The sequence below is a fragment of the Teleopsis dalmanni genome, chromosome 2, assembly GCF_002237135.1.
Source record: "Teleopsis dalmanni isolate 2A chromosome 2, ASM223713v2, whole genome shotgun sequence".
NCBI classification, from domain to species: domain Eukaryota; kingdom Metazoa; phylum Arthropoda; class Insecta; order Diptera; family Diopsidae; genus Teleopsis; species Teleopsis dalmanni.
In genome coordinates this window covers 2690998-2705410 of record NC_051847.1, presented here as the reverse complement: position 1 = coordinate 2705410, position 14413 = coordinate 2690998, and the positions used below count along the sequence as shown (strand labels likewise).

The following is a 14413-nucleotide window of genomic DNA, read 5'->3' as shown; positions in this document are numbered from 1 at the left end:
TAACCACAATTGCAATATCTCTAGAAAGGAACAAACACAAGTACAAATGTTGACAAATTGACAATCAACATAATTAATACTCTAAAATAACTATTAACCTGCTCAACTTATAAGTTTATACGGTCTTACACAACACTGGAGAAATATTGTTAACTTTAATGAATGCAAAATAAAAAGATCATAGCTGCAAAAGAAATTTTTTTCTGATCAGTTATAATTAATACTGAATCAATTTTCTGTGGAATATTTTTTATAACTTTTCGTATAATTAAATCTACAAAGAATAATTTTAATTAAACGGAGTTAAAAAGTCTTAATTTTTGTCACAATATTTTATTTATGAATAATATATACTCCATAGACATAAACACATTATTTCTATATATATAACATATATATATATGTAAGAAATATTCGAATGTTTTTAAATAGTTACGGTTAATATATATTTTAAGAACGAGGGGTTTTAAGGTTTGGTTTCTTCTTCTTTCGTTTTTCTTCAGCATGCGTGGAATCGAACTTGACCTCTAAAATTTCTTGTTTGAAGTCATCATAAGATTGATGCAAATAGTTGGTATATTCAAAATTTATTAATTCCTCTCTAACGTCATTGAAAGACATTGGATTGTTTACAATATCTAATTCATTTGCATCAGTGTCCATATTTTCACCACAAACCAACTTACACATACTGTTTAATCCGACGAGATTCAGTACATACCATGCAAGCGATGATATCCAACAAGTATCAATTGCTTTCACATGTATTTCAGGTTGCAAGAGTTTTTTAAAATTCAACGTGACGGGAAATGGTATCTTAGCAACAACAAATCCTGAAAGCAGTTTTTCTATGAAACTCCCTACTACTACCATTGGCAATAGTTCTATCATCCGAGTTTGAAAGGATTGCATCATCGTCATTTGTACGTTTCCTAATTGTTGGGATTTAATGATTTTTGTTAAGCAGCCAGTTTCCTCGTTGACAAAGAAATCCTTTCGCATTAAAAACGAGTCTCTTGGCAGATATTTTCCATTCTTAATCAAAAGACGGGCACGCATCATGGCATGGCTATGGTATTATTGAAAGGTAATAAAATCTAATTTTTATTAATCATGTGTGCAAAATCTTACCCATCTGTGATCTGCTGCAGATCTTGTTTGTCTCCCGACACCAAAAGGGCAACGCAATAATAGCGAAGAAGCCCAACTGCAAACGTTATAATCACAATTGGAATGAAAACCCAATTGCGTATAGTTGGGTCGATCACCAAATGCATATCATTTGTTTCAGTCATATTCTTGAGCCAGCAAACTGGGTAAACCATTTTATCTCCTTTAAAAACGTGTGACCAATTTGTACAACTTGCAGAAGTAATTTGCGTTCAGATACAATATATCACTACAACAAATATTTGACAATAGCTGTCATTATTGACATATATTATTCACAGTAGAGGGATATTATTAAGAATTGTAGGACTAAGTTACTCTTTAGAGTAAATATATCTAATTTTATGGCTTTATGAAACTGAATTATATTTCTTTCTGTTCCCTCGCCTAATATACTCTCCAAACAGCAAAAGTAATTGTAATATTGATTCGGTTAGATCAATGTGAAACCTATTCACATAGCATAGCCGAATTTCATCTTTATTTTCTCTGGTATTTTTCTCATTTTCCTCTGGTAATTATGTTCGTAAATGAAAATACCAAGCTCTGTGGTATTTAAAAATAGTTTACAATCTACAAGCAAAACCACAATTTAATTTCATATTATTGTACTCGTGATATGTGAATAGATTATAGAAAATGTAGTACGCAAGGGAGTTTATCATGTCATGGACAACTGGACAACAGTCGGAAATCATAGGTTATAGTGATTCTGTGATTAAATCATTTCTTTGATAGATGCTTTCGGAAAATTGAGGAAAATCGAAAAACTTCTTAAAAATCGAAGGAAGCTCTTACATATCAGCACGAATAAAAATGTTTGGCGAGCACTCAAAACATCAAATTGAGGGGTCATCCAGAAGTTCGTGCTGTGATTTATTATAACATTGCGATAACTCAAGTACCAAAACATCTAAAAAAGTGTACATTTGAACTAATAAAGTTTCCTTAGCATTACTAATCTCAATAAACCCATTTTAAACTTATTGAAATGATGGCTTTCTTTATAATATTTAAGCTTAAGTACCTTTATCAATTAAAAATTAAAATAAAAAAAACATTTTATTATGTGAAACAATTTATAGAAACGGGAAAAAAAACATTAATGTAAGTTTCGTGAAAACAAAATACGTATGGGGATATATGATATATAATATCATATATAGTAAATAACATTTTCATGGTAAATATATTAATTTATCATACCGAAAACAAGTTAAGTTCCCTAAACTTATCTAAATAAAAAAGAAATGGAAACTAATTAAAAAAAACTTAATTTTAAATAATCCACACCCTATAAAAATTACACAAAATAATATACTTATAATTAAAATACTTGTATATTCAGCTAAAAAAATTAATGCAAATCCTTGTCTTCTTTATTCTACATTAAACCCAGACACTAATTCCGATTCCCTTTCTGCAAAATTGAATGGTGTATGATTAGTTTCTGCTAAGCAAATTCTTAATCAAATAAATTCTATATATTGAAATTTTTTGAATTTAATTATATTATATCCTTCGATTAAAAAAATGAAAGATAACAAAATTAAAGCTAACCTTACTTCATAAGAAAATATTTGACCAACAGCTCGTAAACCTCCTAATAATGAATAATTAGAATTTCTAGAACACCCTGGAATTATTACAGTATATATCCCTTTCATTGTAATTTTCAAAAAAAAGAATAAACTTCAATTAAATCTATATAATCTTCTATAATTAATCTATCTATATAATCTTCTCAACATAGGTATACACATTCAAAGTAATATAGATAAAAACAATGAAAAAATAGGAGAATAATAGTAAGATATATAATTTGATATTAATGGATAAGTTTGTTCGTTACAAAATAATCACTAAAAGGCTGAACTATTCCAATAAATCCAACTTTATTTGGACCCTTACGAATCTGAATATATCCTAAATCTTTACGTTTTAACAAAGTCAAAAAAGCAATACCCCCTAAAACACTAATAATTAATAATAAACTTCTTAATAAAGATATAATAATTTCATTTAAAAGAAAACAACTATTTATGATTTTTAAAATTATATAAATAAATTCTAAATTTATTGCACTAATCTGCCAAAATAAGTAAGTAAATTTATTCATAAAATAAGTTTCATTTAAGTAAATATTAACTCCTTTCGTACTAAAGTATTTTATTGAATGAAAGATAAAAACCACCCTGGCTTACACCGGTTTGAACTCAGATCATGTAAGAATAAAAAGTCAATACGGGTTTATATTTAAGCTTCTGCATTTATTTATGAATCCTGATCCAACATCCAGGTCGCAAACTTTTTTGTTGATAAGAACTCTTCAAAAAAATTACGCTGTTATCTCTAAAGTAACTTAATTTTTTAATCACTAATAATGGATCATCTTATTATTAATAAATGATAAAAATTATTGAAAGATATTTAAGTTTTAATATCACCACAATGAAATTAATTAATAAATTTATAACAAAAATAATCAAAATAAATCAAAAGTGATCAAATAATTAAGATTTATAAGGTCGTCTAGTCTTTTGAATATATTTTACCTTTTCACATAAAAAATAAAAGTTTATAGAAAATTTGAATGAAACAGCTTATATTTCGTCCAAGCATTCATTTCAGTCTTCAATTAAAGGACTGATGATTACGCTACCTTTGCACAATTAATATACACTGCCTTTTAAATTATGATTCATTTGTTAATTTGATGTACAAGCCCCTGGCTGTATCGAACAGCCGGAATTTTGTTTGCCGTCTTGTTCCTACAACCATGGAGAAACGGTTGCATGGCCAAGCTCACAGTGTGTCGCTAAATAACGACCACCGGCCACAGTGACTTATGATCACGGATATCTAATTAGCAGCTTTAAAGGATTGTATAAATAAAGATTGTAGAGAAACAAAGGAAGATATATCAAAAGAAATTAAAGATATATAAAAAGATTGTAGAAAAAAAGGATTATAGAAAAATGTTGATTGTATCAAAATAAATTGCATAAATGTAAAGATCGTACAAATAAATTTAAAATAACAATTACAAAAAAGCACTGTATAATTATAAGTATATTGTGCAATTATAAAATAAAGATTGTAAAATAATAAAAACTTTTATATTAATAAAATAAAACTTGTATGTTAATGAAATAAAATAATAAAGATTGAATAAATATTTATAAGATAAAATTTGAATATATATAAAAAGTTGTAGAAAAGTTATATCATTTTATTAGCAGATAAGGTTCTGTAATCAGAACACATGTCACAGTCCTCTAAGCAGTTTTCACTGATGCGTTTCGTCTGGGATTTATCCAGCCCCAGATTCATCTGAGTGGTAGAAAATTGAAATGTTACTAAAGAAACAGTCCTCATATGTCTTAAAAATACGATTGTATTAAAAATATCTTAAAAATATCTTAAAAACTATATCCTTAAAAAACTTAAAAATAGTTATGAATATAAATATATATATGTATACAAATATTATAAATATACAAATGATAATAATAACATAATATAAAAATAAAAGTAAAAGAAATAGAATACAACATTGGTATCTCGGAACCACGGAATCCACCGCTATCCAAGACCAAAAGTCATAACCAACACTAATCCATACTAACATATGTCAATACGTAAATAAAAAATACCTAATAAATTATAACAAATTCAAATAAATTGAATAATAAATCATTCAATGGGCCGGCAAAACCTTAAAATATATACAAAAAGAGATGTTTTTGTTCAACAGGCGAATAGGTATTACATTTGCCAAATTCTCTATTTAAACTTTTTAAACAAATTTATTTTAACATATTTAATACACTAATTTTTACATTATTATTTAGTTAAGTAAATTAAAATAAAAATTTTGAAAAATAAATTATAGTTCTATATATATAAATAAATTAGAAAAAAATTTTTAATAATTACTAAGTATTCGATTATTTTATAAATTTAATATTAAATCAAAAAAAACAAAACAACCATATTTTCAAAACTGAATTACAAATCATAATCGTCAAGTGGTTCGTCCTTTATCCATAGCCCCAACTCATCCGTTCTTATAATACCAGCAAATTCGTCGTCAGAATTGTTGTTGTCAGATGGTGGTTGTGGTGCATTTTGTCTTAAGAGGCTATGACTAAAATTATTAATTGCTCTAGCATTATTTGCATGTACCGTAAAAATTGGTAGAGTCGATTTTTGAATAATTGCCATAGCAGTCGTAGCACCATCTACTCTTTCCGAAACTGTGTATGATACTCTTGGTGCGAGTCTGGCTCCTGGTCCTATTGGTACTGAATAAGATTTATTTTCAACTGTTTTCTTTTTAAATTTTTTGCTTTGTGGACTTTCAATTACAGAGTCATTGAAGTCTCTACAGTCATCTAAAGTCGTAACTATAGCTTTAAAAATATTTTGAATTAACACGATACGCTGTCGTTTATTTACTGTTTTTATATATGGTTTATATATATCGAAATATGTGTCTTCTTTCGATCTATTCGTATCAAATTGTAAAGATTTCTCACACATAATTGGCTTAAATGTATTTAATTGTAATTGTGTTCGCTTTGCAAAGCTTGTATCGATTTGAACGTTTGCAAACTTAGCCGGTGGTATTTCTTCGCCTTCAGATTATAAAGCTTGAAGATCTGCATTAGTTTTTGTGTTTGAATGATCTTCATTTAAAAATGAAGGCCCGTCAATTATTTTCAGTTTTCTTGGCATCTTTTTTTTTTTTTGTGGCATCTTCATTATCAAATCGTTCTATATAATCGATATCATTATTTGTTTGTGCATGAGGAACTAATAATTCAACAAGATCAGCTAAATAATTCTCCTTATACGAGTTGACGTACGTTTCGATTTCGACCGAATTTTACAAATATTGACTGAAATAATGAAAATAACAATATTAATGAAATTCAATACATAATATAAATAAAACTAAAATATGTAAAGGAAATTGACGTCTTTTAGTCTTTTTAACATTTATTAAAATAAAACATGAAAAGAATTGAAGTAAACCGGAATATATGTACATAAACAAACTATTTTAATTTCACTTAATAATTAATTTAACAAACTTACTTAACACTGTATAACTCTCATTTGTGAGTGAATACGATATTGGCATAAGCCTTATTTCTGAGTGACTGAGTGACAGTAGAATAGATATATCAAAAAATGCTGACTTAAAATCAAGTTCGTGAAGAAATGAGTGGAATTGAGTGGAAGATAAATCAGTTTAAAGGAGCTTTGTTAAATGAATCGGAAAAGTGTTAAAAGTGTTATGGCTTGACAAACTCCTTCTTACTGTGCGAAAGTAATCTGCCCAATATGGAGAGAAATATTATTAATTGGTGGATCGAATGGAACTAACAGAAAAGAACAACTTTCTATGAAAAATTATAACACAAAATCAAAAACAACTTCTTTTGAACTATCAACGAAATGAAGTATGTTGGTCACGGCACTCTGCTATGCAAAAACCTTACGTACACAGAGTTAATATCCAACCCAATTCATATTTACAACTAAAAACTTAAAGTTTTTTGTGGAAGAAGACTGAAGTATGTAGTCACATTATATATTTGCTCTTAGAACAGCTCCAATAAGAAATGTAAGTGAAACATGGAAGAATTGAGAAACACCCTAAGAATACATCCTAATAAAATAAACGTAAGAGACTTTCTCTTGCCTTCAATGGCAAGGTTGTACAACACCAACAACTACAGAAGATTAACATAAATAGTTAATGACCATAAATTCACATATTATTTTTAAGATATATAAGAAAATTTGATCCTGGCTTTCAGATGACATCATTTTCTGCAACAAAAATCTGTCAAAATAATGACAATCACGATTTCAACAGTACTTTCGAAATGCAATGGCATTTATATCATTGACATTGAGATACTCCTACTTCCAAAGTCAAATAAAAATAGAAAGTTCTTGCCAATTTATTTGAGGGGAAACGAAGAACAGCAAGTTAATGTTTGTAGAAAGGGCCATTGTTAGATTTGAAAAATTTTATTGAATGCAAAAGGTCGATTAACTCAGACTTTCCAAAACGCTTCGGAAAGACAGCAAAACGATAATTAAATGGTCGCAATCGTATTGTCGTGAATGTTGTGTACAACTACTTAGAAAAAGAAGTTGGTGCAAACATTTTAGTTCAATTGGTGTATATATTGGTGAACACAACACAAAAATTGCAGATTATCCTAAAAATGTTCAATATGGCAACAAAATTTGGCAAATCTAGAGTAAATTTAGATTAAGTCCAAATTCAACAGATACAAACGCCATTAGATAGAACACTCAAAGACTTAACTGAAAATGATGCACTATTCGGAGATGCATCAATTTTGCTTTAAGATGATTTTCAACAAACTGACAGCAACACCACGTCCGACATTCATAGATGAAAAAACAAAACTACAAATATAGTTAGCCTTACGTTAAATGGAAACCTTTGTTGTAACTGAAATTCACTTTGTATGTCTAAAACACATACATAAAATCGGTTCAGAGCTGGTTCGAAAGGGGTTCAGGACAACATCTTAGAGATATAGTTATGCATAAGTTTAAGGTGAAGCATTAGTTTATTTATACGCACATGAAAACGCAACCGTGGATCGACCAGTGTATAATAAACGAACTTTATTAATAATAAATAAAGGACAATTAAATAAATAACATAAAGCATGCTAATATGAAACTGTCTTCCACTTAAGAACTGCAATATAAATACTCAAGAACACTGAAGGAAGTACTATAGTTCAGACGTTTTTCTAAAGTTTTTACATAATTTTAGGCGAGTTTTCATAGAAATTGCCATTATTCGCATGTTTCACTTAAATTTCAGATTGCAGCTGCCCTAATTGCACATATGTGGAATGTGAATGCACCCAACTCCCGTAAGAAACATTAAATTAGAATGTTAAAAGTATAAAACATTACTCAGCCAGAACTCACTGCTCCATGTTAAATCCATGTTTTTTTTCTAATATAATACAGTGATTGTCAAGATGGTCAAATCCACGTGTGAAGATAACCAACTATTTAAGTAAATAAAAACAAATACAATTGCTACAGATAAACATGGTGGTGGCGGTGTGCTTTTACATTATATACTGTGTGTTTGTAATTGTTATATCATAATTTTTTAATATCGTTTAATTAACAATTTTATTCATAATATGTTATTCTAAATTAGAAATAAAACTGGTAAAAAAAGAAAGACTTATAGTGTTAATTTATGAGGAATTGAAACAAATTTTGGTTCGTTGAGTTGGCTGTTCGTTAAATCGCCAAAATGTCCGGCTAAAAACAATTGTAGGCTCTAATAGGGTTACAGGGGTTTATTATGAATGTGCGTAGAGGTAGAGTTGAAATGCGTTAAACAAATTATTCATATAATGAATTAGACAAGACTGAAGGACATGTAGGAATACTGGGGCGAAATGAAAGTAATTTATGGATAAAGAATGGTAAAGGTGTCATATTCTCTGTTTGATCTAATTATTCCTGTGCATGTGTGTAAAAATTTTTAATGGCACGAAAATTCTTTTTTTGATTGTTATCTGTAGCATTTTCTCAGTTACCAAGAACCCCATCCCAAAATCGGCGAGCATACCGGGCTAGCCATTGTGCCATGAGCGAAATCTGAAAGCGTCAATGTACCAACAGGCAGACACAATATATAGAAAACATGCACAAACATTTATTTTATGACAAGATATTTGTGTAGGTTGAGCCTAGTACTAACAACCATATCTTACGAAAAATCAACATAAAACTCCATATAAAAAAGCTTTCTACAATGTTAAAGTTTTTCAAGACATCTTTATTATTGGAGTTTTATTAATTTTTCGCACATAACGGTTATTAGTACTATGGCTAGCTTGAAAAAGCAAATTTGATATTTCATATTATTAACTGAGAAATGTTATTTCATTATTTTGTGAATTGTAAATATTTTGCACGCATCCTTTACACTTAATGTATCAAAATATAAAAATCAAATACTCAAAAATCCTTCGACTAATTGACTATGTTACGGACATAAATACAGTGGCAAAAAATTCTTTGAAAACATATTTTCAGTTCAATTTAGTTCAACTCACACAAAGTATTATCAGTAGTTCAGATCAGATCTGTTCCATGGGTTACCCCAAGTAGAACTTGAGTAAAATCCAAATAACGTATTAACTGAAGCACCAATCAAATGAGATGTCATATTACACTAAATTCCATTTCAAGCTTTTCATAAACAAAACAATTAAAATTACAAGTTCACGTTAAAGATATGGAAAAGTTTTAAACATTCTTACTTTATTAAGTAATTAATTAATTTAATAGTTATTGAATTCAATTTCAAAACGGAACATCTGATTTATATATTAACACAAATTGTGGATAAATAGTCAAGGTGTTGACTTATATTATATAAATAAAAATGACTATAACCGCCTCATTGCACGCATCTCGAGATCATAGATGATATTCGAGACGGTCAGTTTAGCTTCCACTGCCAAATATCTGGGTAGCCTTTTGACAGTTTCGCTTACACTTCTAAAAAATAAGTCATATGTATTTCTAGTTGATACGAGTGTATCCGATTCTGATTCGTCTTCATCATTGTTTGATTGCGTGTCTTCAGCGTATTTTGCACGTTTAGTGTTCATATTTTTTTTTGTACGATGCACACGTTTTGTTTGGTACACATTCTCTTCGCATTCCTCAATTCTTTGAGAACTAAATACAAAAGAGTTTATTCAATTAATTAAATTAATGCAATTTGCCTTACTCTAAGTTAATATCATATAAAATACAAAGTATGCTAGAAAAACATGCTAACATCTTACCTTTCCACGTAATTTTTATATATGTTCGTTCTGTATTCTCCATGAGCAATTTTTTCATGTAACTTCAACTTAGTTTCAGACCAAGGGAGAGTAATATTCTTATTACAAACTTTGCAAAATGCCATCAATGCATTTTGACCGTCATAAGAAACCCAATCATACTTCTTTCGTAACTCGTCACTAATACACGAATAAATTTTACTATTAATTATGAACAAAGTCTCATTCTTTATTTTTTCTGCAGTTTCACTAAAATTGTGGAAAAATATTATTTTAAAAGGAATGACTTATACTATTGAAACACGTACTTTACTATCGATTGATCCTTGTGTATTAATGTTAGAAATTTCGTATGATTACATCCTCTAGTGTGATGTTTAAAATAAATTGATTTTATGTAAATATCACAGAGCACACAATAACTCTGTTCTTTAAAATTAGTTAGAGTTAACAACCAATTACTCCTAAAATTTAGTTAGTATTCAAAAGTGGATTTGTTAAAAAAGTTAAAGTATTACATAGTAAAGATGCCATTCTCCTCTCCCGATCCATTCAGTTTAACTGCGTCTTTGTGTGCTTGGGATCTTTGGTGGCGTTCTCGCAAGTGAATATACTTGCAATTTATTTTAATTAAGCAAAACTTGCACATACCAATTGTTCCTTCAACTCGTTCGAGCCAGTAATAACTTTTTAACCACTGATACCAAATGAAATCTAGAAACTCATTAAAATTGAACAACTCATTTCTCATTTTATTAGAGGCTTCATCATTAGATTCAATTTCTCTCTTTATGTGCATATTTGAGCTATAAAAAAAAATCCCATATAGTTAAAATATATGATTGTTTTAACAAATAATTAATTCACTTATTTAGTTCTTTATATTCCATAAACTCCAATTGATATGATGAAAATTCCTTATGTAAAATTGATTTGCTGTGGCGTTTAAGCCTTTTTAGACAAATTTTTACATCACAACATACACAATAGTAACCTTTTTCTTCATCTCTTGCAATCCATTTATATTTTCTGCAAGCAGAAGTCCAATTTTCACAATTCAAATACTCCCTTCTACCCCAATATTTCTTGTAAACACAACCGGAGAATTTTGGATTTTTGAAGTCTCCAATTTGAATTATGCTTGTTGGATTTATTTTTATTGTGTTATCCATTCTGAATTTGCTAATATTCCAATTATATTCCAATTAAGAATATTTATAAAACATGTCCACTTCCGCAATGACGCTGAGCTCGCAAAAAATTTCACTCAAATGTCTTACTATGGTTACCAGATATTGACAGATATTGATAGATATTGCCAGATATTGCTAGATATTGCTAGATATTGCCAGATATTCTAAATATCTGGTCAACACTTATCAAAGTCATTTGAAAGTGGGATAATAATTATTTACAACTAATAACGTAGCCATAATTGAAAGCAAATTTTTTGGCAATAAAGCCTCTGTCATATCAACACAAACAATCTGTTAAACTCAAAATATTAAGAAAAATAGTTAATATAGTTAATAGATTCCAATTGCATTTAAAGAAAATCTTTAAAAATTGTTTTATTGGCATTTATTGAATGTACCAATATTTAAATTTCTCCATATCAGATGTTTTTACAGTAAAAACTTTTTGCAAAGAAATACGTAAGACTTAAAAGATCTTAGAAAAATATTCATATATAGTTTTAGGTTTAAAATTTAGTAATCTAAAAAATATTTTTTTTTATAAGAGAATGAAATAATTAAATCTACTCTTATCATATTTGTAAGAATTATTAATATAAACAAAGAACATATGACAAAATGGTGAATTATTCATACACTTAGCAAGTTAAAAGCACGTTAACCAGTTAAATTTTTCGATGTGCTTAGATCTTATTGCTGATTGAGTTAATATTTATGAAATGAATTGAATCGCTTTAAGTTAAGGGAAGCAATTTCTATCAGTGCCAAAGTAAACAAAGTGGAAGCGATGAAAGTCTATTAAGTATTGATATACGATATAAACGTAAGAGGTATTATATTTAAGAAAATATACAGTTTACTACAAAGTTATTAAACATTCGATTAAATTTAATTAGTAGGGAACTCTATAAGAAAAACCTTTATCAGATTGAAATCGGTCATAAATGATCGAATTTTTAATTATTGAACGGATATATTGAGCTTAAAAATAGTGTAAAATATGTATGGAATACCAAAGAATTGTTTCTAATTATTGATTGTTTTAATCATGCTAAATATATATAATAATTGTTCATTTTTGTTTAAAGCTCTTGTTGTTTTATATAAACGCGAAAACATAATGTAGATATACATGTGGCGAATCGGACACACATACTTCAGCGCAGTGGCGACGCGTGCCCTATCTGGAAGGGTGTGCGGCCCTTCTATAAAGTTGTTTTTACATGTACCACTTAAATGAACGTATATGAGATGTTTTATTAATAATAACTATATTTTATTAGGCAACAATATATTCGCAGTATTATATTAACAATTCATTAACAAAATAACATATTAAACAAATTAAATTAATAATTTATATATAAGTTTGATTGGCGGCATCCTGTTATGTTGTTAGAATTATGGAAACGAAAGTTTATTTAAAATTTTTGAAGTAAACCAGAACGAAAATACTGAACGAACTTAACATTTTGATCTAAATTTATTACCATTAACACCCCAAACATACTACAATGGTCGTGAAAGAGTAGGTACCGCAGAACACGTTTTGAGAACTGCAAACCGTTCATCCAATCATCAGACAAGGATCCGATTGTGCATTTATTGAATTTGTTAAAAGAAATTATGATATAGACAATAGACAAGCAAGCCTTCAATTGCTTGAAAGAAGAAAGACCAATATTGTTACAGAGGTAACTTTAAATCTTCTTACTCCTATGCTCTGCAAATTGACAGATATTATCAAACAAAAATTAGTATCAACTCATTATGAAAAATATGTATTTTGTCTTAAGTATAACTTTTGAAACGCTGACTGTGTCAATATTTTCTCAAAGTAAATTTGTTTTTTTTTAATTCTGCGTGAACACAATTAATTATCGGAGGTATACTAATAAACTATATAAATAATCAATTAGCTATCACAAGTTATTGTTTGATTGAGATTGTGTTTGTGTTTGTGTTTGTGTTTGTGATTGTCATGTGAAAAGTTTGCAATTTTAAATCCAATTAAATCGGGGATCAAGCAACCTCCAAATATAGTTTCACAAACTTATAAATATGCAATTTAATTTTTAACTTACCTCATGTTTATGTTCTTCACTTATATCAAAGGATTTTTGCATTTCAAAAACAATAAAAATAAACTTTAATTTCAAAGGTGTTGGTTTGAAAACCACCAACTGCTGATGCGTTTTTCCATTTAAACATTTGCAATAAATATTTTTCATTTTTTCATTTTTTTAGAAAGCATCCTGTCTTGAACAAACAATCCATGTAAAATATTGTTTTTTGAAGGTTTTTTATTCATGAACGCATACACTTATTGCATAGTATTGAAGACCAGTAACCAACCACAATTATTGCTTAATTACTAATAAGAAATCCATACCCGTTTCTTAGAATTCAACTGCTATTGCAGCCCAAGCCTCCTCATTCCGTGCTTTTGTTATAAACTTTATGTCCGTGATCGTACACGACAGCTAACTTTCGAACCGAACTTTCGACCGACAAAGTATTGCAATTTATTCCTATTTGTGATATTTTCTAATACTTTCACTTCAAATAATAAACTATGTTACAGCAAATTGAGTTCCTACACAGCTCTTATAAAGCGTCTTTGCCTGACGCTTTGCAGCAAATTGCTGAACTATAGTTGACATTTACCAGTGATGCAGTGATGGAAAACGCAAAAACAAGAAAGTGCACATTGCTGAATCAAGTTCACACAAATGACATTATTTACACAAATGAATATGTGAAACATAAACAAAACACAAATAAATTTATATATTATTTGTACGTATGTATAGAAATTAATACTGTATTATAAATATTTGAACGCTTTTTAATAGTGTTCAATAAATATAAATCATAAAAAAATTTATTGTAATGGCGCTTCAATTGGTAAATCTGGTGTTACTTTTTTAATCGAGATTCACTCTTGGTTTAAGGTTTAATTTTCATTTTTGATTAGTTAATCTGCATAACACTCGAGATTAATGCGCAGCACTCGAGATTAACTCGAATATGACAGTCTAGATATTTTGCCAGAGTAGCACGATTACCCCGAAATTAACAGCTGTTTAATGTGACTTGACAAATAATGTATGATGTGATCGATATATGTATTTATGAAAAATAAAAATGTCTACTAAC

The 14413-nt window shown here is 28.7% G+C and overlaps 2 protein-coding genes across 4 annotated transcripts; both read right to left on the bottom strand.

The window, feature by feature from the left end:
* Positions 1–421: 421 nt before the first annotated feature.
* On the bottom strand, positions 422–1419 carry LOC119682997 (ER membrane protein complex subunit 3-like). Its single transcript, XM_038096588.1, has 2 exons — positions 1132–1419; positions 422–1069 (listed from the first exon to the last, which is right to left on the bottom strand). The coding sequence occupies exons 1-2, from the start codon at positions 1323–1325 to the stop codon at positions 451–453; spliced, it is 813 nt and encodes a 270-aa protein (XP_037952516.1). The 5' UTR covers positions 1326–1419; the 3' UTR covers positions 422–450.
* An 8073-nt stretch (positions 1420–9492) lies between these two features.
* On the bottom strand, positions 9493–13923 carry LOC119682281 (protein suppressor of variegation 3-7-like). 3 transcript variants are annotated; one of them, XM_038095683.1, is made up of 6 exons: positions 13339–13923; positions 10926–11433; positions 10577–10864; positions 10367–10522; positions 10059–10307; positions 9493–9948 (listed from the first exon to the last, which is right to left on the bottom strand). In XM_038095683.1, the coding sequence occupies exons 2-6, from the start codon at positions 11228–11230 to the stop codon at positions 9654–9656; spliced, it is 1293 nt and encodes a 430-aa protein (XP_037951611.1). In that variant the 5' UTR covers positions 11231–11433; positions 13339–13923; the 3' UTR covers positions 9493–9653. The 3 variants fall into 3 exon arrangements, with proteins under 3 accessions (XP_037951611.1, XP_037951613.1, XP_037951612.1); XM_038095685.1 differs by having other exon boundaries at positions 10926–11303; XM_038095684.1 differs by having other exon boundaries at positions 10926–11545; positions 13647–13923.
* Between the last annotated feature and the right edge of the window lie 490 nt (positions 13924–14413).

What these genes read in the sequence shown, in the direction of transcription:
- LOC119682997 (XM_038096588.1), bottom strand. Translation starts at nt 1,325, where the DNA reads ATGGTTTACCCAGTTTGCTGGCTCAAGAATATGACTGAAACAAATGAT. An exon ending in CTGCAGCAGATCACAGATGG is followed by an intron (nt 1,070 to 1,131) that starts GTAAGATTTTGC and finishes ATAATACCATAG; the next exon opens with CCATGCCATGATGCGTGCCC.
- LOC119682281 (XM_038095683.1), bottom strand. Translation starts at nt 11,230, where the DNA reads ATGGATAACACAATAAAAATAAATCCAACAAGCATAATTCAAATTGGA. An exon ending in GAATATAAAGAACTAAATAA is followed by an intron (nt 10,865 to 10,925) that starts GTGAATTAATTA and finishes TTTTTTTTATAG; the next exon opens with CTCAAATATGCACATAAAGA. An exon ending in TATAAAAATTACGTGGAAAG is followed by an intron (nt 9,949 to 10,058) that starts GTAAGATGTTAG and finishes TTTTGTATTTAG; the next exon opens with TTCTCAAAGAATTGAGGAAT.